At 38.5% G+C, this 23,073-nt stretch overlaps 2 protein-coding genes across 2 annotated transcripts; one reads left to right on the forward strand and one right to left on the reverse strand.

Moving 5' to 3' along the window:
- The first annotated feature begins 5,315 nt into the window (after positions 1 to 5,315).
- Positions 5,316 to 7,127, forward strand: LOC146670220 (uncharacterized). Its single transcript, XM_085407980.1, has 3 exons — positions 5,316 to 5,600; positions 5,974 to 6,101; positions 6,938 to 7,127. The coding sequence occupies exons 1-3, from the start codon at positions 5,337 to 5,339 to the stop codon at positions 7,125 to 7,127; spliced, it is 582 nt and encodes a 193-aa protein (XP_085264106.1). The 5' UTR covers positions 5,316 to 5,336.
- A 6,334-nt stretch (positions 7,128 to 13,461) lies between these two features.
- On the reverse strand, positions 13,462 to 21,533 carry LOC146670221 (uncharacterized). Its single transcript, XM_085407056.1, has 5 exons — positions 21,114 to 21,533; positions 17,910 to 18,167; positions 16,041 to 16,327; positions 15,291 to 15,418; positions 13,462 to 15,105 (listed from the first exon to the last, which is right to left on the reverse strand). Exons 1-5 carry the CDS (start codon positions 21,214 to 21,216, stop codon positions 14,937 to 14,939), a joined length of 945 nt encoding a protein of 314 aa, XP_085263182.1. The 5' UTR covers positions 21,217 to 21,533; the 3' UTR covers positions 13,462 to 14,936.
- Positions 21,534 to 23,073: the final 1,540 nt, after the last annotated feature.

Here is a 23,073-nt window from a genome sequence, read left to right on the forward strand (position 1 = left end):
GTTTTTTTTTTAAATTTCAAATATTGTATAACAAGACAAAAAATGGAATTCATTAAACTACCAAATAAACAAATTGGTACCCTCTTTCTGGCAGCACTTCTGCTATAATTTTGTTTGTGTTTAACAAAATAAAAATGCAGACATAAGCGTTCACATTCGTTTTTGACTGCTAGTGAAGATTGTTTTCTTTACAAAAACTCTCTCACTGAACTAACACAGCCAATCCCTCAGCATGTATGTACTCTGCTCATATTGCCTTCATATCAATTAATTATTTGCTTTTTAAACAACTTATTTTAACATTGCAACAACAAACAAATCCTCTCCAACAAAAAAAAGCAACTTCAAGGGCCAACTGCACTATTCTTCACGTCAGTATATGGGCCACAGCAAAAACAAAACAATTATTCAGTTATTATTATCAATATAATTATTTATCTTAGTATTAACAAAATAATTTATCATCTTTAATGAACCCTCCTGTTGTCCTGTCCTGTCGTACAGCTACGTAAAAGGCAGTGCTGTTATGTAAGATGTGCATCAGTAAACACATGTTGCATGTTTGCTGATGTAATTTTGTCACGCTTGGGCAAAATATAGTCTGTGGGCCAGACAGGCCTGCAGGCCTATCCACGTATATCCAAAAGCGAAAATGAAAATATCCTCAACAAACATCTACAAAAGCAGGTTTATGACAATTAAATTACATTTAGACAGAAAGTGAATGAGACAGGTGAAAGGATGCCAGGATACATAACAACAGTACAGCATGGTAAAAAGAAAGCACACCCTCTTTTAGTTCTATGCTTTTATTTGTCAGGACATAATAAAAAATTAAGTGATCCAGGTTTTAAAATTAGTTAAATACAACCTCAGATGAACAACACATGACCTATTGCACCATCACACTGCACGATTCAGTAGTTTTTAGAACCACCTTTAGGAGGAATAACTTGAAGTAAGTATTTTCATGCATGGCAAGTACACGAAAAAAATGCTGGGAAATGTTCAGGAACACAGGATAAACTGGACTTGTGAGTGTTTACAAAAACTGTGGGAGCTAATTATGAAGCAAAGAGTTTATTAACTGTTTATAAAACTTTAAAAAGTTAATAAAAGTTGATCTGAGGCAAGGTGGACTCCTCATTCCTCTCCTACCTTCACCGAAACTTCCTTTAAGCCGTGTTTGTGGTCAAACTCACGTTCAGTGGGTGGAGCATCAGCAGCCTGAAGCAGCAGAGTTTGGGATTTTTCTCTCCTGTGGCCTATCAACACAATTTAAAAACTGGTATAAAGTCCACACTTTCCCCGTCAGTTGTTCCGTCTGTCCTGCTCACATATCCAATGGTTGTACACGTTGTCATTAACGTGGCTTCACTCCACATCAGCCACGCTGCTTTGCTAGCTAAAACACCGGTCTCGGCACATAAGGACGCTGTCATAGCCTGTCAACGACATTGATTAGCTGTGTATATACAAATGTGAATCGCATCATTGGCTGGACTATGGGATTAGGTGGCATCGTTCTAATCCCATACGGGAGCAGACAGTCACTTACTGACTAACACTGCAAAACAGAACTGTTAAAGTTTTTATTTTAATTTCAATTCAGGTTAGATTTTTTTGTGTGTGTGTGCGCAACGCAGATTTTGTGTGCGCAGAGACCGTGCCAGCAGTGCGCAATTGGGCACGCGCGCAGCTTAGAGGGAACATTGCTTAAAAGTAAGTTTAATCACATCAGCTGTTAGGCGCTGTGAACGCATCTTGTCTCCAGGCCTTTCTGTGTGAAGTTTGCATGTTCTCCCCGTGCCTGTGTGGGTTTCCTCTGGGCAACATGTAAAACTATGTAAAACAACTATGTAGAATTATGCAACCAAAAGCAAAAATGTTCTCAATCACATTTAGTGTTATATTTAAGACTATCCTAATAGATGCTTGGGATTCAGGTATTTGTATTAAGTTTGATTTTGCATGACCATTTGTAAGTAATGGCTGGTGCTGCTCTCTCAAAGTGTGGGGTAGGAAACAGTTAAAACAGTTTAACACACTCCAGTATCTGTATTTACATTTAGGCTATAAAGTCATTTATACCTGAATTGATGCATCAAACAGGTACATTAAAAAATCACCATAAGCAGAAGTGCGTCTTCTTATCTATCAAACTTCTTGTGCAGCAGCTGTGGCATTTTGTTTTTTGTGTCCAGTTTGTTTCAAAAGAAGAAGTTATAGAGAGATTTTACTACAGAGCCACAATAGGAGGAAACATAGTTGGAAGTAGATTTTAACTGTTGTCAGTCCACAGTCACCATATCTCAATCCAATAGAGCACTTTTTCAATGTGGGAGAACAAATGAGAGAGCAAAGAGTTTTGCTTTGAGCCAGACACAGCAAAACTGATTGGAGACTCTTCACAGTACAAAGGTTCAAAACATACTGTGAAAGCTGCACAACAGATTCTGAAGGCAAGAAGTGTTTTGTTTGTTACCTGATATTTTGTAATGTGAATGCTATATTTATTCCTTTTTATGGCCATGGCAGATACAATGTTGTGTCTGTTCACAAAAGCAAACATAAAGGCAAATGTGCAGTCAAGGAATCTTTAAATTGAACTCAATCACCTGACGGTACAGCGAAGACAGAAGGAAATAGGAACGCTTGCTTGACTCCATTTTTTGTTGTCAGAAGTGGCAACAATAGTAGAGTGTTGGACTCAAAGCTGCTGATATCATCTCAAACAGGAACATAACTAAATGAGCTGAAGTGAAGCCTGCTCAGATTCAGAGAGGGAGCAGAGAGAAAAACACATCCACACAGCACAGATGCTCAGACGCTTCACTACAGTGTCAGGGATGAAGAAGATGAAACTGCTTCTTGTTGCCATTCTGATGATTATTCTACCAGCGATGGAGGACATTGGTGTTGGACCAGCCCCACCTGGACAACCAGATGCATGGCTAACAACAACAGGTGTACACACACACACACACACACACACACACACACACACACACACACACACACACACACACACACACACGCACACACACCAAATCTAAACCACACAAACTTGTGATGTAGGAGGTATTCTTTTTCTTAAATGTGTGTTTGATTGCATGAATGAGGCTTGTAGTGCGTTATGTGTTCAGGTAGAGTAGAATTATATAAGTATCATAACAGGAAACTGACAGACACACAAAGAGTGAAAGGATCATTTTTATATTAGTTCAGGCTTTCTGTTTCTTTCTTCAGGACGTGCTGGACTAAATCTAAATGGGAAGATGTTCACTCTGTCTTCTAATAATGGAGGAGTAACCTTCTATCCCCCCAGTTATCATTTCCCCACTCCCTACCAAACCAGAAGACACAAAGACAGAGCTCCCATGACCACCGCAGCTACAACCAGAGCCCCAACCAGAGTCCAACTACAGGTGAGCAGGGCATTCAATTTTTTGTACTCATTATTCAAACACTGACTTTTATGTTTCTTCGTTGGTCTGGTCTCTTATAGAAAGGTTTTTAAACAAAAGAAAACCAAGAGCAACACAATCTTTGTTACAGTTCATTTCTGTATCAAAACCTGATGTAATACCATGACATAATTTTGTGTGTATTAAAAAGGTAGCAGATGCCTTTTTCACTAAGCAGGTTTTCAGGGTTACAAAAACAGTTAACTTCTTATCGACGAGCTAAAGCTGTGAAGATAACCTGCCCCAGAGCAGACTGTGGAAAGAAGAGATCAACATAAACAGAATGACCTCCCTGATGACAAATCAGTTCTCTGGAAAATATCATCCCCAATCCTGGGAGATCCCAGGATTCCAGCTAGGAAGTTCGGTAGTTCAGAAATCCATGAAAAATTTTTAAAAACCTACATACACACAAAACAATTTGGACATAGCTTTTTAAATCTGGCTTTCCCTTACTGCAACATCAGGAGTCCTACTAAGCCAGGGATGACAAACTCATATTACAATGCACATATAACCAACTTTGATCTTAAGAAGGCCGCACCACTTCAATTCAATTTGATTTTATTGAATTCAATCTTTTCTACACATTTATCTCTGAGGTATCTTACCATAATTTTTAAATAAGTGTAATCTTACCTGTAGTTTTTCTACAATATACAAAAATTCTGTTGTGGTAAATTTAAGAAATCTTAACAGAACTCTTTGGGCTCAAATTGTAAAAAAACAAACAAAAAAACCAAAACTCAAATGAGTAAAATTGCATAAAACATTTTGGTAGCTGATTGCCCAGACTGTCTTCGAATTGTAAAACAACAACAACAACACAAACAAAATGTTTTTAAAAAAATCCCAAATTGAAATTTCTAAGGCAGATTGTGAAAAAAAACCCTGTCATTTAATAGTTTTTAAAAACCTTTATTACTTGCAATTAACTCTCTTTACTGGGCCAAATCTGACCCCAGGCCTTATGTTTTACATCCCCATGCTAAGAGGTCACACAAAAGTGGACGCAAGGTAAATCTAGGGTTAACCATTCTAACTATGAAAGAGGCGGTGTTGGCAGCATATGAAGACTGCAGAGGCCCATATTTCATAAAGATGCTCAAATTATAATGTTGGAAAAACTCAGAGATGTTAAACAGACTGAAATACAAACTAAAAGCAAGTTCTACAAGGTATAGGTGCCTCATTTTAGGGTCATACCACTGTATTAAAGCTTAAAGAATTATAAAAAATATTTAAGAGTTGTATGTGGACAGCTGGGGAAAGGCAAGCAATAAAGATGCTTCTAAGAGTCACTATTTCTTCATGATACTCATCCAAAAAAGACAAAAACTCTACAGGCTCTTTTTAATAGGTCTGAGGGAAAGGTGACGTATTTTCCAGAAACTGGTCAGTAGGTGACGAGTTCATACCTGTTGATCTCATGAACATAAAATGTTTAAGCAGAAGCTAGGTCTGCGGCACAAGTTACCATGGTGATGGAAATAGGTGTGCAGGTGTCAGTTCCTTTATTATTTAGATTTATTGAAGCTGATAAGGAAGTCCAGAAAAAGACATAGCAACACAAATGGCACTAAAAGGCAAACCTACGATGACAAGAGATAAAGAAGACATCAGTAAGGTGGAGCATAAAGGCTAATCTGTTACATAAATAATGGAAACAGTGGTGGGTTAAGCACCCAAATATAGAGATTATTAACTGCAGAAAGGGGAACATACCTCAAAGCCTGTTACACACTGTTCCTGACCATTTCCAGGAACCAATTTAACCTGTTTAAACTGCATGTAAAGTCAATAATCATGTTAAGTAACGTCTACATTTTTACTCACCTTTTCACAGGTGTGTCTGTGTGTCTGCGTTACATGACTGACTATATGTATCAAACCTTCCCGCTCTTCACTGTCAGTCCAAAGAAATCCACTCTAAAGCTGCAGGGTAGCGCTGACGTATTCACGCTATCATATCAGGATCACAACAGCGTGGGCCTGGAACCCATTGTGTATTCATGGCCGGACATTAAACAGGACATCTGGACCAGTGTCTGCCTCACTGTGGACACCAGTAAAGGTGTGGTCCAGCTGTTCAATGGTGTGTACATGAGCGTCAGGAAGGTGCTGCCCACTCAGGTGAGAATTATTAGAATTAGTGTGTAGACACCCACATACACCCACATGTTTAGTTTAAATACGTAGCATAGAAAAGGAAACACTTTTATTTATTAACATCTTTCAGACTTGAGGCAAATGGAAAAGTTACTGCATCCATAACATCTAATAAATGATGACACAGTGAGGAAGCTGTAACCTTTCTAAAAGCTTAAAAGCCTTTTTTTTTCACTCAGAATGCAAACTATGGAAATATGGGTAACAAAATATACAGATCAATCATATGTCAGGTCTACAGCAGTTAGCATTTCCTCCTAAAAAAACACACACAAGCAAACACCCCTGTTAGCCAATAAAACCTTCACTGTGTGTGCGTTTGTGTGTGTGTGTTCAGTATGTGTGGGCAGGTGAGCCTGTCATTGACTTCCCGGGTTTTGATGGTCAGCTGACAGACGTCCACGTGTGGGATTATCCTCTGAACTATAAAGAAGTTTTCTACTACATCACTAAAGGCTACTATGGGTAAGATCCTGTGTGTGTGTGTGTTTATGTGTGTGTGTTCCAGTTTTACATGTACAGCTAACTTAAACCTCACTGCAGCACAGACCATCATCACTGCATTAAGACTGATTTTAAGTGTGTTTTATTCCCAATAGTTAAAAAAAAATTGTCTAATACATGAAGAAATAAACTCATCATAATGTTACACAATGGGTGTGAGAATTCTGCTTCATTTGTTAATGAGAACAATAGTTATCTTTCTGTCATCTCTCTGCATGACATCTCATGTTAAAATATGTAGCACAAAGTAGAAATGTTCAACCGAAGCACCGAAAAAGTTTATCTGGGCATGGAGCGCCCTCTTTTGGAATCAAGTTAAATAACAGTGCAGACCTGAAGTCATCTATGTGAGCGTGGTGCCTGGTTGGTACCTGGTTCAGTGGCTGCAGCTCAGGAGGTAGAGGAGGTCATCGAAGGGAAGGTAGTTTGATCCCTGGCTGCTCCAGTCTGTGTGCCAAATATCTTTGGGCAAGACACTAACTCCACTATACTCTCTGATACATCCAGTGAATGTGTATGAATGTTGAATAGAAAGCACTTATGTAGAGAAAGTGCTACTTTTAGTGCTCAGAGTAGAAATGTGCTGTATAAGAATCAGACAATTTATCTTTTACTGTTTTTTGAGTGAATTGTTTCTTTAGGACCACCATATTTTGCCCAAATGTGTCCTTTGCAATTATAATTGTGTGCTGATGAGTTTGCATTACACTGCCACCAAAAGCTGTCCCTATATCTAACATCCATAATCTATTTTTAAACAAAATTATTTTTATTTATAATCAGCCTTGTGTTTTTAGGTCTTACAACGGCTCTGTCATCTCCTGGTCCTACATCAGCTATTCTAACAGAGGAAGGGCAGTCATGGAGGACTCCTATGACATGCAGGCAAAACAGCCAATCGGGGAAGCTGAGCAAGACCGTGGCGTGAAGGAAGAGAAGCTGAGATTTTTCAGCGTGGAGGAGGAAAAAAGACAACAGTTGTTTTAATGATGACGGAGTAGGGACGGAGTAGGGTAATTAGTAGAAAATAATCCAGTCATAAAAGACTTGACAGTGATTAATTGTGTTTTGAAATTAAATGTTTGATTTGATTTCAGTGTGTGGTTTTGTTTATGAAGCAAGATGGGAAACAAATCTTACACTCTCTCACTTTGGACACGTCCATGCTCCCTCAGGCTGTGCATGACTTTGTGTTGTGCACGTAGCTGAAAACTGCCACATCTTATCCAAACAGCAACCTTGATTGATAAAAAATGAAGGTAAAGTGTCAAAAAGTGCTTCTTTTCCACCCTTCCACACTCAGCTTTATCACCAGTGTGAATTTACACTGATTAGCCAAGGTGCACTTCAGATGTCTCTGCATGTGGCTGTGAATGCACCAGAAATAAGATTAAGTAAAAATTTGAGACACAGATTTGGACAAAAAATTAAAATCTGAAGCTAATTATTCATTTTTTATGTGTTGTGGTTGTTTTTGTGTGTTTATTATGGAAAATAACAATACAGAGGTGGTGGGGAGAGAGTAATGAATGATATCTGTTAAGGTGCTATATTGTGCTTTAAAGGAGCAGTTCGGTGTTTTGTGAAATGGCCTTGCTTGATTCTGGAGGTGTCAGATTTGTTGAAAACCTAAGTGCAGCACACATTCATGCTTAATCCACAACTAAGAATCAAACAGGGACTAGAGAGGGAATCAAAACAGTGGAAATAAGAAAAAGTGACAATACTTTTTAAAGTAGCACAGAGTGTCACTTCAGCTCAAGTTCTATTTTATTTCTCTTCATGATTTTATTCTCAGTTTCCTTTGAGAATTTGTAATCATATTTATGCCCCTGAGTTTGTTTTTCCTGCACTCCTGTGATTTCTGAGTCACGTCTGTATTTCTGTACTTCCCTGTCTTCAGTTACTTCCTGATCTTTTATGCTTTACATTTATTTTTATTTTTTCAGTTTGTCTTGGTTCAGTTTTGCCTCGTCCCTCATGATTGTGTGTCCGCCTGCTCTGTGTTTCTGTCACGGTCCTGGGTCGGTGACCCTGTGTTATTTTGTTAAGGATTTCTTCGCTGTAAATGACTTCTTGTGTTCTGATTTGATGTTTTATTTTCCTCATTGTTATCACAATTAGTGTCCAGGTTTCTTTCTCTGTATTTCTAGTGCTCTAGTTCTTTGTTCTGTGATTTCTAGTTTTTAGGTTTGGTTCATGTGTCCCTTTTGGCTCAGTGTCAGGTCTGTGTCTGTTGGCTGTTTCTTGTTTAGCTTTGAAAGTCTGCTTCCCCTGTCTCGTGAGGTCAATTCCTCATTCCCTCTTGTTCCTGTGTATTTACAGTGTGTGTCCTCCAGTGCTCGTCATCGTACTTCTACCACTCCTTTGTGCTGTGTGTATTTCTCCGTGCTCCTCGTGTCCCCAGTTATTTCAGAGTGTGTTCCAAGTTTAGTAGCTTCCTAGTTTCCTGTTGTTTCTTTTTTTCCCTCAGGCCTTAGTTTCTAGTTTCCAGTTTTTGGTTATATGTTCTTTCTCATCGTGTTTGGATGTTCAGCGGCAATAAAAGCTGCCTCTCTCAGTTTAACTCTTGTGGTCTGAGTCCTGCATTTGAGTCCTAAACCTGCCTGCCACACAGCAGAACCGTGACAGTTTCCCTACTTTATGTTAGGTGACTGACTATAACGGCTGGACTCAGTAGCAGAAACACACACAGGCTCGGCGGTTGCAGTAAATGCTGTTTTATTTACAGTGACACTTATCTTAAAAAAAAAAAACAAACAGAAAAATAATACTAAGTGCAATAATCCTTTCTGTCATCGTTGTATTTTTACTCAGTTGTATATAGTATTTGTATTTGTATTCTATTTTTATCTTATTGTATATTTATTTTATTTTATTCTACTGTATATAGTATTTTATTTTATTCTATTCTGTACAGTTGTGTACTGTATTTATTCTTATTGTATTCTAATTTTTGCCTCATAACTTTTGCACTGTCCACTTCCTGCTGTGACAAAACAAATTTCCCACGTGTGGGACTAATAAAGGTTATCTTATCTATCTTATAGGGGATACTTACAAAGGACGGGGCTATTTACAGCGATCGGGTAAACATGCGAGGACCGAGAGGGAATGAAACAGAGCCGATGCATGCAGGAGGATGGGTGGCGCACTGGAGTGACCTGAGGATGAGGGACAAAACAGAGTTAGGAAATTGCGCCGCAAGCCAAGGGGGTAAACATACTGTAAATCTCCAAAAGAACAGGCAGGTGAGCAGGCGGCGGGACAGGCTAGTGCAGGGGGTCTGCAATGGATCTGCAAAACATTTTACAACTTGTGGAAGTGACAAAACTCCGACATCAGGCGTCCGTCGCACAGCTCTTTGAATGCTCCCTCTGATGGGGAGAGAGAAGGAAGACAGGATGAAAGACATGCTGTGGACGAGATCCAGAGATTAATAACAAGTGTGATTCAGCAGAGAAGTCTATTAACACATGTTGAGTGAGAAAGGTGACCAAAAAGGAAATACTCTCCAGCAATGTACAGGATTCAGGGTCACCTTAACCAGCCCTGACTATATGCTTTAGCAAAAAGGAAAGTTTTAAGCCTAATCTTAAAAGTAGAGACAGTGTCTGTCTCCTGACTGGAAGCTGGTTCCACAGAAGAGGGGCCTGAAAACTGAAGGCTCTCCCTCCCATTCTACTTCCCCCTGAATTTTCTCCCGAACCCAAATTTTGTGGAGCTATAGTAAGTTTTTTTTTTTTTTTTTTTTTATCCTGGCGTTCGCTCCATACTTCTTCCAGGAGTCAGTTGTGGATGTTCTGTGACCATACACAAGTCACAGAGCTGCTGTATTTGTACTGACATTAGATTACACACAGGTGCACTTTATTTAGTCATTAGCACTCATCAGGCAATGTCTATGGGCAACTGACTTCACTCAGACCAAAGGCAGCTGAATAATTACGCACACCCCACTTTGCAGTTATTTATTTGTAAAAAATATTTGGAATCATGTATGATTTTCGTTCCACTTCTCACGTGTACACCACTTTGTGCTGGTCTTTCACGTGGAATTTCAATAAAATTTATTCATGTTTGTGGCTGTAATGTGACAAAATGTGGAAAAGTTCAAGGGGGGCGAATACTTTTGCAAGCCACTGTAAATTCAGCTAACTGTTATCATTTCATGAGTAAAGCTGCTCAGATGATTGAATTGCGATTTTTGTTTTTCGACTCAATAGCCCACATTTTGATTTCGTTTTGCATGTTGCTGATTTCACACAGATCCACTGCTGAAACGTGCCTTTGGGTTTTTCATCATTTAACAAGAATAGGCTCAGGCAATCATTGTGTAATTAGACTTAGCGTATGTGACAGTACGTGGCACAAAATGAACAAGAAGCTTTCATGTATCTAAATCCAGATTTTAGTCCCAAATTTTGTTGACCATAATGAAAATATATACTCTTTGGTATATATTAACCACTGGATGTAAAATAATATATACAAAAGAAAACATTCTGAATCACATTTAGTGTTACAGTTTAGAGCACCACAATAGGATATCCACAATTTAGGATACAGACATTTGTTTTAGTTCAACATCGCAATCAGTCTAACAGAAGAAATAAAAGACAGTCAAAACATAAAACAGTTTAAAGTAAAATATAAAAACCTAATTTTAAATAAGTATAAGAATGAAGAAAACGGGGTTAACCCAGGACGGTAATGTTGCTGGAAATGGTGTTGCGGTTCTTTTTTGTTTTTTTTGTTTTGTTTTGGTTTGTTGTTTTTCCATAACTTGTGTATCTGCAAATATACACATTCTGTATTTTTCATATGAAAGAAACTATACTGTGGTGGGGCTTGCTAATTTCTTGTTTTGATTTATGTATGTTATGTTTTGTTTTACTTCATATGTTTCATATGTTGTTTGTTTAATTTAAGACAAAAAAAATTAAATGAATGAGAGGTAAAACTTGAGGGGGTAGGGACAAATAAGTAAATACTTCAGCCTACTCCTTTTCAAACAAATAATGGAATGATATTTTGTAATGATTGTGAAGGCACATGTTTGAAATGTTTGAAATAAAAATGAACTGAACTGAACTGAACTGAATTCTACGATTGAGTAGTTTACAGAACCAGCAGTTAGCAGCAATAACTTCAGCTGCTTCAATTCATTGACATTTGCAAGCCTACCTTTATACACAGCATTTCTGTCAGGTTGAGGTCTGGGCTTCCATGCTGTAGATTTGCTGCTGTACCCGGGGTCATTATCCTGTTGCATGACCTGATTTAGGAGACGCTTTATCTGTCAGACAGATGGCCTGACATTTGACTCTAGAAAACTTTGGCATACAGAGGAGTTTGTTGACTGCAAGGTGCCTATCTCTTGTGGCTGGAGAACAAGCTCAAATCACCACCCTCAAATCAGCATGCTTGACAGCTGGATTGAGGTGTTTATGCTGTGTTTGATTTTTGCTGAAGGTACTGCTGTGCATGATGGCCAAACCTCCGCTTTGGTCTCATCTGTTAAAAAGACGTTGCTGCAGAAGTCTTCTTCAAGGGCAAATTTGCAGCCGAGTTGTTGTGTTCTTTTAAGAGAAGAAGCTTTCTCCTGGCAGCCCCTCCAAACAAGCCATACTTCTTTGGTCTTTTTCTAATTATACTGTCATGAATGTTAACATTTAACATGCTGTCTGAGGCCTGTAGAGGCTCAGATGCAGCTCTTGGATATAGTGCAGTTTCTCTGAGCACTGAACAGTCTTTGGGGTGGATCTGAATGCTGCAGACTAGCAAACTTGCTGCCTCCACCGTGTTTTATAGACAGCTATAGACACTCACTGCTGTAGCGCTCTCCTGACCTCCTCTGCATATGATGATGATGATTTAGACTAAATTTGGAGTCATCAGTTCATCAAACCTTTTGCCCCTGATTTGCAGTCCAGGTCATGAGTAACTTGGCATACCTCAGCTTCTTTCTCTTGCTTTGCATTCTTTAACACGATCCCTGCTAATGCTAACATGTTCCAGCAGTCTGTGTTTTCCCATCAAGCAATAGTGTTAAACTTTGAGTTTTTGTTCTTTCATTTGAGATATATACGTATTCAGTCATTGGTTGACGCACCATTTAGTCACTGATAGGCTGATACAATAACATTGCTTTATGATTTCTTGTTAAGATTTGCTTATTAATAGAAAAATTAGGCACTATGGCAGTATAATAGTACCACTAATATTAATATATATAGAGAGAGAGTCTGGATGGCATTACCTTGACAGCTATAAGAATCGATTATTCTTGACCAGGAACATTTTTTCTTTAACAAGCAAACTAAGAATGCCCTCTTTCCTCTGCCAAGTAAATCAGAGACATACTGAAGCTTCTAGGATGCACTATTGATTGGAATTACTTATTATAAGGCTGTTCTAAAAGCTCCCTGAAAAGCCTTCAGCTGATGAAAATCAAGAGATCATATATGTCCACAGTAGATATTCTTTTTAATGGCTGTAAAATCCACAGTTGGCAAACCCTTGATGATCAAGTCATATCATGATATCACTGCAAACCCACCAAATCAACGTAACAAACCAACGACCTAAATAGTTCTGTTAGAGATCTCTTGCTGTCAAAATGAAGTTCTTTCTTCCTCCCTGTCACCAAGTGTTTGCTCATACAGCCTCATTTGATTGTCAGGATCCTCTCACTAATGTCTTTAGCTTATAACAAAACGCACTTTGAGATGACCATTCCTGTGAAACAGCTCTACATAAATAAAACTGAACTGACCCGGACATGTAACATTAATAAGGAGTGGTTCGCTTGCTCCAACTCCTTCTGCCTCATCTCAGCATCCTTGGCACTCTGCTGATCCTTCTGCAGTTTCCTGATGTAGTCTACAGAAGCCTTGAGAATGGTGCCTTTATTCCAGCGCATCTCTCTGTCATTGTTGCGATGTCAGTAAAGATAAGAAGGACAACAGAGGCAGAGGACAAGATCATGATTTATACGCCTAATGTGTGGCCCCCTGGCATTTAAAATTCAAACAGTGTAACTTTATGTGAGCAGTGGAAAATGAAAGCGCCAGTACGACCTACAGGTCTGATGACTCGGGTATCAAAGTGCCCAACTCCTTTATGCGGTCACTGATGTTGAACCAATGCCTCCACTCAACTGCTACCAACAAAGCAAAGGCACACAAGGTTACCTCCAGCAATCAGCTGGTATTAAGCAGAAGTGCACAAACAACTAAATAGGATGTTGTGATTCTGAATCTGAAATGTTAGCGTTCATGTTACGAAAAACTAAACTGTTTATTAAAAACTAAATAAATAAATGAAACAAGACACATGTTTATAAAAGAAGAAGTATAACAAGTACACTTATTGTAATGTGATTTTATTCAAAATCACTTTGTTCACTTTGTAACTGTGTGCTTTAAAAACTGCTACACAAATAAACTTCTTCTTTTTCTTATGTTGATTGTGTTTTCTTGTATCTCTTGTATATATTTTCTCAGTCCTGGTTTGTCCTTTGGGTTGGGGTCGTGTTGTTGTTGCAGCTCTTTGTTTCCTCGCTCTGTGCGTCCTGTATTTGTATCCCTTGTGATTTCTGGTGTTTGGACTCTGATATTATTCCTGTGTTTTGGGCATTTTGGACTTTGTTTGGTTCCTGGACTATCAGCAAACACACCTCAACCTGTCTGCAAGTTCAACTCAGAGGTCATGACTGCTGTGCGGTATGAATACAGTCCATAAAGGCTGATTACAGTCTATTTAGACTAAAGTAACACTAAAAGATTGAGTAGCTCTGCTCACCACAACAGCTTTTCCACATCATTTAACAAGAGGTAAAGCTGACACAAGAACCAATACTATATGGAAATTCTTAAGTTACTTTAGCTTTTATTAAATCTGTATGTGAGCTTTTACTTCCTCTACTCAAACCAGTGTTGAACTTTATCTCATATTAACAGCTTGCTGTGTCTGTAAATTTCATCTTTCACTTCCTTAAACTTGTCGCCCAAACTTTCATGCAGAGCTCCAGAAATAATTAAAGCTAGGCACACTAGAGTAAGGGAGTGACAGTCAACTTTACTGGAAGCAAAGAAATAGTTATACTGCAAGCAAATTAAGTACTGCAAGTAATTTTAAGTAATGTGTAAATCATTTTTGATAATAATTTTTTCACAATTTACAATATAATTTTCATTTTCTTACACAGTGAAAACAGCATTTTTTTAAAAATTCATAGATAGATAGATATTTAAGTCATAAAGTAAATTATTTTTTCATTTCCTTTACAGGGTAAGCCCAGTAAGTCTTGCTGACAGGTTTCTCTGACTACAGCAGAATTCCTTTATAAATTTGAGCTGCATTGTTGTTTTTTCTTATGGTGTTTCATATTTTAAAAGTAAAACTTCCAAGTAAAATAAGAGATTAAATATTCACAGTTGGGACTTTTGCCAGTGCATTAAATTTTAATTTTTCATATGGCAACTCCCGTAGCTTCAAAAAGACTGTCCTTTAGAAGTCAAAGGGAAAATTAACCTCAGCCTTCACCTCTGTGAAAACTTCCACCGACATTTCAGATTTCAAGTGATTATGATCGAAAAAACAAACAAAAACAAAAAAGGCTGATGAAACAAAAGATAAAAGATAATGGATTACACTGTACAGCTGCATGAAGTGAACTCTGATATATACATTAATACAAAAGAAGAAGGGGAAGAAGGGGACCACCCTCCAGTTTTTAGCCACTGGGAAAAGAGACATCTCAGCTTCACAGGACAGTTTCATCTTCTGTCATTAAAGCAGCAGCTTGTTTTCCTCCACACTGAAGAATCTCATCTTCTTTTCCTTCCGTCTACTCTCTTGCTCAACTTTTGCTCGCATGTCAAAGTTGTCCTCCAAGACTGCCCTTCCTCTGTTATCGTATCTGATGTAGGACCAGGAGATGACAGAGCCGCTGTAAGACCTAAAACCACAACAAAACACACGCTTTTAACAAGCCTTTAAAACAAAGCTTAAACATTAAAAAGCAAATTTAAGACAAGGCCTGTTTTAAATGAATTTTTTACTTTATTTATATCTTTAATATTGTCATTTATACTGTGGTTATGATTAAACGGTCGGTGTGTGAGTTCAGCATAGAGATCTTACCCGTAATAACTTCTGCTCATGTAGTAGAAGATGTCTTTATATCGCAGAGGATAGTCCCACACCTGGACGTCTGTCAGCTGACCATCAAAACCTGGGAAACTAATCACAGGCTCGCCTGACCACACATACTGAACACACAGAAAAAAGAGAAGATCAAAATTAAAGATGATTAAGTGATTTTGAGAATAATATTGTCTACTTTTTAAAGCCTTTCAGAAATCTGGATTACAATGAAGGAGTCATTTGAGTGTTTTCTTCACTTAGATATAAACAAAACAACACAAAAATAGATTCTATGTTGTCATTATTATGTCTTCTGTTGAAGTCTCAGGCACAAAAAGGGTGGAAAGGAGTTACTGTTCCAGCTGGTGGAGTCCAGCTATCTCAGGGTCTTGTTTCTTGAGAGACAGACTGTAATGTGACTAAGAGATGGCTGAATATTAAGGTAAAGCTCTAAGTTTACCAGTGGATCTATTTTTCCCTGTGACCACGAGCTGTGAGAAAATCATGGATACAAGTGAGGAAAATGAACTTCCTCTGAAAGGTGTCTGGGTTCCGCTCATTGGAGAGACATTTCAATTAAAAATACTCAAATAAATAAATACCTGAGGTGGTTCATTAATCTGACCAGAATGCTTCCTGCACACCTGGACTCGCACACTACTTTGCTCTGTTTAGTGAATTTGTCTTTCTGTCTGTGCATCCACACAGTTTTTAACATGCTGATTCTAACTTTGTCGACATTCTCACCTGATAAGGCATCACCTTCCTGGGGCTCATATACCCGCCACTGAACATCTGGACCACACTCTTACTGGTGTCCACAGTGAGGCAGACACTGGTCCAGATGTCCTGCTTAATGTCTGGCCATAAGTGCACAATGGGCTGCAGGTCCACACTGAAGGAATCATAATAGGACAGCATGAACGTGTCAAAGCTACGCTGCAGACTCAGAGAGGATGTGTCTGGACTGAGAGTGAAGAGTGGGAAGGTTGGCTGCACAGCGTCAGTCATGTAACGCAGACACACTGACACACCTGCAAGAGATGTAACAAAAACAGGTTGGACAACACATTTCCTTAAAATGATTGCATCGGGCTTTGACGAATGTTTTCTTTCCTTTAGTTGGTTTGCAAGATATTTTACCTGCTCAGGATCAATGTGAATATAAACTGTACCAATTTCAGCGGATCAATTTCATTGATCTGCAGTGCACACAGTCATTCAGCTGCACAGGCTGGACTTCTGGATAATAAGGTAATGCTACACTACTGTTTGTTTGTGTTTTTTATTTTTATTTTATTAGTTTAATGGAATTACAGTCTATAAGATTATACACTTACAGAGTCAGCACTTTTGCCAATTTTGTTGTCTGGCTTCAAACAGACTAAACCAAGGGGTGTCAAGCATAAGGCCCGGGTGCTGGAATTGGCCTGCAAAAGACTACAATCTGGCAGTCTGTACAGTGTAGAGGAGGACGTAAATTTCATGCTTTTCACTGTGTTTCCATTAGTTTTACAGCTTTTCCTACTGATAAAGACCTCCTCTATGGCCATTTACACTTCACCAACATAAATAAGCAAAAGAAAAACTATTAACAGAAAGTTCCTGTTTTTTCACCATCTATTATGAAAATATGAATGAAAATATTATATGAAAATATTATATTTTAACTATATTATTAGAGACTTAGACTTAGAGACTTAGAGCTTTTTATTGTCATTGTGCAGTTTCTTGCACAGCGAAATTGGGTAGCTGAACCACAAAGGTGCTAAAGTAAGAAGAAGAGAAACCAATATACAACGAAGGCGGAAAATAAATAAATAATTAAATAAATAGAATAAAAATAAAATAAAAAACAGTGTATATGTATACATATGTGAGTGGAACTATATACATGGTGTATGTGTAGGAAACATTGAAACAGACTGGGACCAAAATAATTGCACATGAGCCAAAAATATTGCACAGAACATGGAAAGATTACAGTGGGTTTGCATTAAAAATATTCTGTCAATTAACAAAATTTTTCATGTTATAATTAGCTCGCCGAGCTAACAGAAATATTTCATGTAATTTTTCAAATTTATTTCTCGCAATTCAAGCCCCAAGCAGCAATTTTTTATCATGCCGAAAACCTGAGATGAATTCTTGAAACTTTTTTTTCATGGTCTAAGGAGCTTGGAAAGAAAAGCGTCTGGATGTTTCCCCTCTCATCTGAGAAGCTTCTTTAGTTCTAGGGTCAAATGGTGGAGAGTCCCAGATTTAAGCCCTGTGGGAGTGTCACCCCAAGAGGGACAAAAGGACCCTGAAGAAGCTTCTCGGATGAGAGGTGAAACGTCTTCAAGCACCTTAAAGAAGTCCAGACGCTTTTCTTTCAAAGCTCCTTAGACTACAATGACCTGGATGACTGAGAACCTTCACAGACACTTCTTTTTCATATATTCAAATATCTCTGGGATTAACCGTGTAGTTAAACGGGCAAAAAAGAGGACTTTTCCAGTCCTGCTTCAGATCAAAGTAGCTGTTTAATCCTTCTCTGTACAACCAGTAAATCTAATGCCAGTAGAATAAACCGCTGACTGCGTCCACACCACCTCTTTGAATGTACATACTCACTTCTGGTTGGACTCTGTGTGGTTGTAGCTTTGGTGGTGGTGGTCTTTGGAGATTTGGTGGTGGTGGTGGTGGTGTTTGGAGATTTGGTGGTGGTGGTGGTGGTGGTGTTTGGATGTTTGGTGGTGTTTGGAGCTCCGACTTTGTAGCTTCTGGTTGGGTAGGGAGTTTGGAAATGATAATTGGGGTGATAGAAGATTACTCCTCCATAATTACGAGACAAAGTGAACATCCTCCCGTCTAGATTTATTTCAGAACTTCCTGCAGACAAAAAGACAACAAAAAAGCCGTTATAACGTTTTCCTTCCTTCCTTCTTCCTTCATTATATGTGTTTTTATGTTGACTTCCGGGGTTTTGCTCCCAAAAGCAGGTTTAGTAAAAACTAAACAGCACACACCCCAATCCTCTGCAAAAGTTTACACCTTTAAAAACACTAAAATCCAGCTCCTTTATTTCCTTTCTGGTGACAGAAGAATATCTGTAATGTTTCATCCTCACATTGGAATCAAATTAGTTCTTTGTTCTTTTTATAACTCTTTGCGTCTGTAGAATGCAATTAAATTTCTAAATGGGATGGCTGCAGGATGGCTACCACAGCATCCTGCAGTGACATGCCATCCCACCAGTTTTAGTTAGGCCATCATTTATTTATCAACAGGATAATTACCCCAAACACACCTGCAGGCTGTCTAAGGGCCATCTGACCAAGAAGGTGAGTGATGGAGTGCTGTGCCAGATGGCCTGGCCTCCACAGTCACCTTACCATAAACCCAAATGAGATGGTTTGGGATGAGATGGATCGCAAAGTGAAGGCAAAAGGGCCAACAAGTGTTCAGCATTTCTGGGAACTCCTTATAAACTGTTGGAAAACCATTTCAGGTGACGACCTCATCAGGCTAATCGAGAGAATGCCAAGAGTGCGCAAAGCAGTAATCAAAGCATCTAAGGATACGTTCACACTGCAGGTCTTGATGCTCAATTCTGATTTTTTGATCAAATCCGATTTTTTTGCCTGCTTGTTCACACTGCAAATAAAATACGACAGCAAACACGCTCTAGTGTGAACGCTTAAAGCGGCCCGCATGCGCAAAAGAAGACGTCACACACAACGCGCTCAGTTTAGACCCAGAGTAAACAGTATTGTTTGACTGATGGCCCTTAATATAAAGACTTCGGACTTTACGTTTCCCAATTTTTGCTTTAAGTTATTTTGTTATTTACATAATAATGTAGATAAACTAATAATTATCCTTATTGCTGTTTTAGAGGAGCGGTGCTTCAAAGGATAGCTGCAGATTTCTGTCACAATCTGCAGATTATACAGTACAAATAAAATGTTCACGTTTCTCCAGCATTGTCTTCCCAACAGTTTCACTGACATCTACACTGGATGGCCAGGAAGCGTTCGCGATGTCTTCTCGGGTGCTTCTCCGGCGCTGATAATTGGCGTCTGTCTCGACATGACCGTTCAAACAGCAGTCGCTTTTTTTTTTTTTATTATTATTATTATATTTTTATTGAAGAAAAAAAAGGGATTTGTTACAATAAAGTGCATTGACATTATTTAGTCAAAAAAAGAAAAAAAATCTTTTTCTTAGTCCTTTTGTTTTACATTCTGATAGCAAAAAAAAATAAAATTAACTCGTTTGCTTGACAGTGTGTTACATAATGCAGCATGTTTAACTTATTTACAAAGACTACATTAGGTACATATTATGAAGTTGATGGTCAACCTGACATTGTACGATACATGGGAGATACACCAATTCAGGGCTGGTCTTACCTAAATTCAGGGTGGATGGGGGACACAAAGCTAATCCATTTATTCCATATTTTGTAGAATTTGTCTTTTCGAATTTTAAAAAAGAATGTCAATTTTTCCATTTTAAATATTTCGAAAACCACATTAAACCAATCCTCAAGTGTTGGCGGAGTTGGATTTAACCACTTTCTGGTTATTGATTTTTTGCTGGCCGCTAATAGCGCTTGTAAGAGTTTTGTGTCCCCTCCCCGGACCGAGCCAGCAACCGAGCCCAAGTACAAATTTACAAAATTGATGTCAAATTTTATCTTAAAAACCTCACACAAAGTTGTATGAATTCCCAGCCAGTAATTTTTTAAGTTAGGGCAGTCCCAAAAGATATGATAATGATGTGCCTCTTCTGATCCACATCTTCTCCAGCATTCTGCTGTCCCATTTTTATATTTAGTTTGATGAGGGGTTTTGAAAAATCTAATAATGTTCTTCCAACAGTGGTCTCTCCAAGATAAAGAACTTGTTGAGTACCAATGAAAATTACAAATCCTCTCCCAGTTCTCGTTTGTTATACCCATCCCCGATTCCAATTCCCATTTAATCTTAACATTTTGAGTAGTATCCTTCCTTGCTTGAAGGAGCACATCATATAGTTTGGAGATTGCCTTTCTCAGAGAACTATCATATGCTAATTTAACTATCTTAAAAATTTCTAACTCAACCATATTTGGGTTTGGGATATTGTAGTGTTTGTTAAAGTAATCCCTCATTTGAAGAAACCTGAAGAAATCTACTTGTCTTAAGCCATTTCTTATTTGTAAAGACTGGAAACTCTGTAGTGTCCCTTTATGTGTGAAGGAATGGAATGTTGTTAGTCCACTCTCTATCCAGGACTGAAATCTATTATCACTTTCATTTGGTTTAAAATCTGTGTCATAAGCACACCATCTAAATACTTTTAGTATTCGTTCACTACCACATATTTTAGTCACTTTATTCCATATTTTTAAAGTGTGGCTTATCCATGGTCCTTTATCTTCTAAACGGTCTGCCAATTTTTTATCCGCAATTGAAGCTTGTAGTTGAAATTTTGGGGTTGTATTGAATTCTATGGATTTCCACTTAGCTTTCAAATTCGGGTTACACCATTGCAGCAGGGGGATGACCTGAGATGCATAATAAGTAGTCGCTTACTAAAACATCGGATATGTAGTGGATTCAGTACCACATACGAAAGTGACCCAGATCGGATTTGAAAATATCGGATTTGTCCCGTTCACACTGTCATACCATGATCGGATATGGGTCGCATAGGGTAAAAAAAAATCGGATTTGATGCGCTTTCGCCTGCAGTGTGAACGTAGCCTAAAATATGTTGAGTAATTTCACACTTTTTTGTCATGTATTTGCAATTACTAGAAATGCCTTTAAGATTCTTTTGTACGTTTACCTGTTGTTCTTGGCCACGTGGGTCGCTCTTCAGTAGGAGCTGGTTCAACCATCGTTGGCATGAAAACCATCAGACTGAGAACAAAAAGTAGCTTCATCTTCATCTATAAAACAAACCCTGCAGTTAACTCGATGTGTTTATCTCTCTGCTGTCTCCCTGATTCCGAGCAGGCTGCACTTCAGCTTGTTTGCTTTCAGTTTTCTCATTCAAGCGTCAACTTCCTGCATGTTCCACCTTCCCGTTTTGTTCCCACTAGTCTTTCTACATAGCAACAAGCTACAATTACTATGTAAATACTGAGGAACTAGACTTAAAAAAAAAAACCACAAACTTTTTAAAAATAATTTTTAATACTTTGTTCAGAATCTTTTTAAGGGAAGGATTGCCCAATCCTCAAACTCAAGGATATCAACAAACCTTGGGCAAGACACTTTACCCTACCGCCTACTGGTGTTGGCCAGAGGGGCCAATGGCGCAATATGGCAGCCTCGCTTCTGTCAGTCTGCCCCAGGGCAGCTGTGGCTACAACTGTAGCTTGCCTCCACCAGTGTGTGAATGTGAGAGTGAATGAATAATGGAATTGTAAAGCGCTTTGGGTTCCTTGAAAAGCGCTATATAAATCCAATCCATTATTATTATTATTATAAGCTGTTGATCAATTTCTTTGTGTGTGACAGAACAAATTCATTTTTAAATAACTCATGACCAAAAATTTGGCATACACAATGAAGTCATTTACTAGACCAGTGGTTCCCAAACTTTTTTTGCTGGGCCCCCCTTTGTTTTACATGAAAAATGCCCCCCCCCCCCCCCCCCCCCGCGTGCACGCACTAACACATCCTCCAACCACATGTAACAGGGTCATAAATCACATTGTTATAATTACACAAAATGTGTTCTAAACCCCCAAACTGCTCCTTTTATACCTGACTTTCAGGACCTCCAAGCCTGTAGTTGTGTTCATTATCAGTTAGAGCCCCTCCTCATTCTTTTCTTCTTCTTCTTTGGTGCAATACTATAAATACAGTGTACCCCTTTTGCCTCTCCCCTTTTTCTACAATTCCCCTGTGGGAGAGGTGGGTGTCATTTCTTCCAACACCTTAAAACACACATAATTCATATTTAGCCACCCTGATGTTTATGATTGCGATGTTAGTTCAGTTATTGTCATTATTAAGCCTGTTTTTGTAAGATGTTATAAGTGTGTAGTATGTGTGTATCATAAATGTGTTTTAGGCGCCATAAATGAATATATACTCCTTGCTAGCTTGGGAGCTGTGATGGGTTGAGCTAACCCTCTTCCCCACTGTTTGTATTTGGTCTAGGAGCTGGAGTGGGCAAATTATTTACTTGGAGGTCTTTCTTTCTTTTACCTTTTTTATCAGGTATGTCGGATTTCATGTTGTTGTTTTTGTTTTATCTTATGTCAAATATGTTACGTGTAAATGCATATTTTATGTTTAATGTAAAAAATAAATGCCAGCCCCTTTTTCTACAATTCCCCTGTGGGAGAGGAGCTGGAGTGGGCAAATTATTTACTTGGAGGTCTTTCTTTCTTTTACCTTTTTTATCAGACACAACGCAGAATCACACCGGTTACACACACACACCCATATTTTGCTCCATTGCGGTTTATTTCACACCTCAAACAGTTAGTAAACATTTAAGCAAATACAAGTAATCTGCAATAAATTACAGGTAGTATTAAAATAAACTACTAACTCTTTTATGCTACGTCCACACCTACACGGTATTTTTGAAAACGTAGCTGTTTCGTCCACACGTAAAAGGCGTTTCGAATCACTGAAAACAGAGATTTTTTAAAACCCTTTTTTTGCCTTTATATGTGGACGAGGAATACAGAGTTCGTCACACAACGTCAAAGGTATGTGCCTTTTTTCACGTCACGCTGTGCGCCACGTTATTGTTTACCTGAGATGAATTGCCGAATGGCAGATAG

This window comes from Rhamphochromis longiceps, linkage group LG5 (assembly GCF_057381845.1).
Source record: "Rhamphochromis longiceps isolate RC_006_pf linkage group LG5, R_longiceps_female_GT1.1, whole genome shotgun sequence".
Taxonomy (NCBI): Eukaryota; Metazoa; Chordata; class Actinopteri; order Cichliformes; family Cichlidae; genus Rhamphochromis; species Rhamphochromis longiceps.

Bases quoted from the DNA above. Each gene is read 5' to 3' on its own strand.
- LOC146670220 (XM_085407980.1), top strand. From the start codon at position 5,337: ATGACTGACTATATGTATCAAACCTTCCCGCTCTTCACTGTCAGTCCA. The intron at 5,601-5,973 runs GTGAGAATTATT...GTGTGTGTTCAG, and splicing joins GGAAGGTGCTGCCCACTCAG to TATGTGTGGGCAGGTGAGCC. The intron at 6,102-6,937 runs GTAAGATCCTGT...TTGTGTTTTTAG, and splicing joins ATCACTAAAGGCTACTATGG to GTCTTACAACGGCTCTGTCA.
- LOC146670221 (XM_085407056.1), bottom strand. From the start codon at position 21,216: ATGAAGATGAAGCTACTTTTTGTTCTCAGTCTGATGGTTTTCATGCCA. The intron at 18,168-21,113 runs GTAAACGTACAA...TTTTGTCTGCAG, and splicing joins CACGTGGCCAAGAACAACAG to GAAGTTCTGAAATAAATCTA. The intron at 16,328-17,909 runs GTGAGTATGTAC...CATCTCTTGCAG, and splicing joins CACACAGAGTCCAACCAGAA to GTGTGTCAGTGTGTCTGCGT.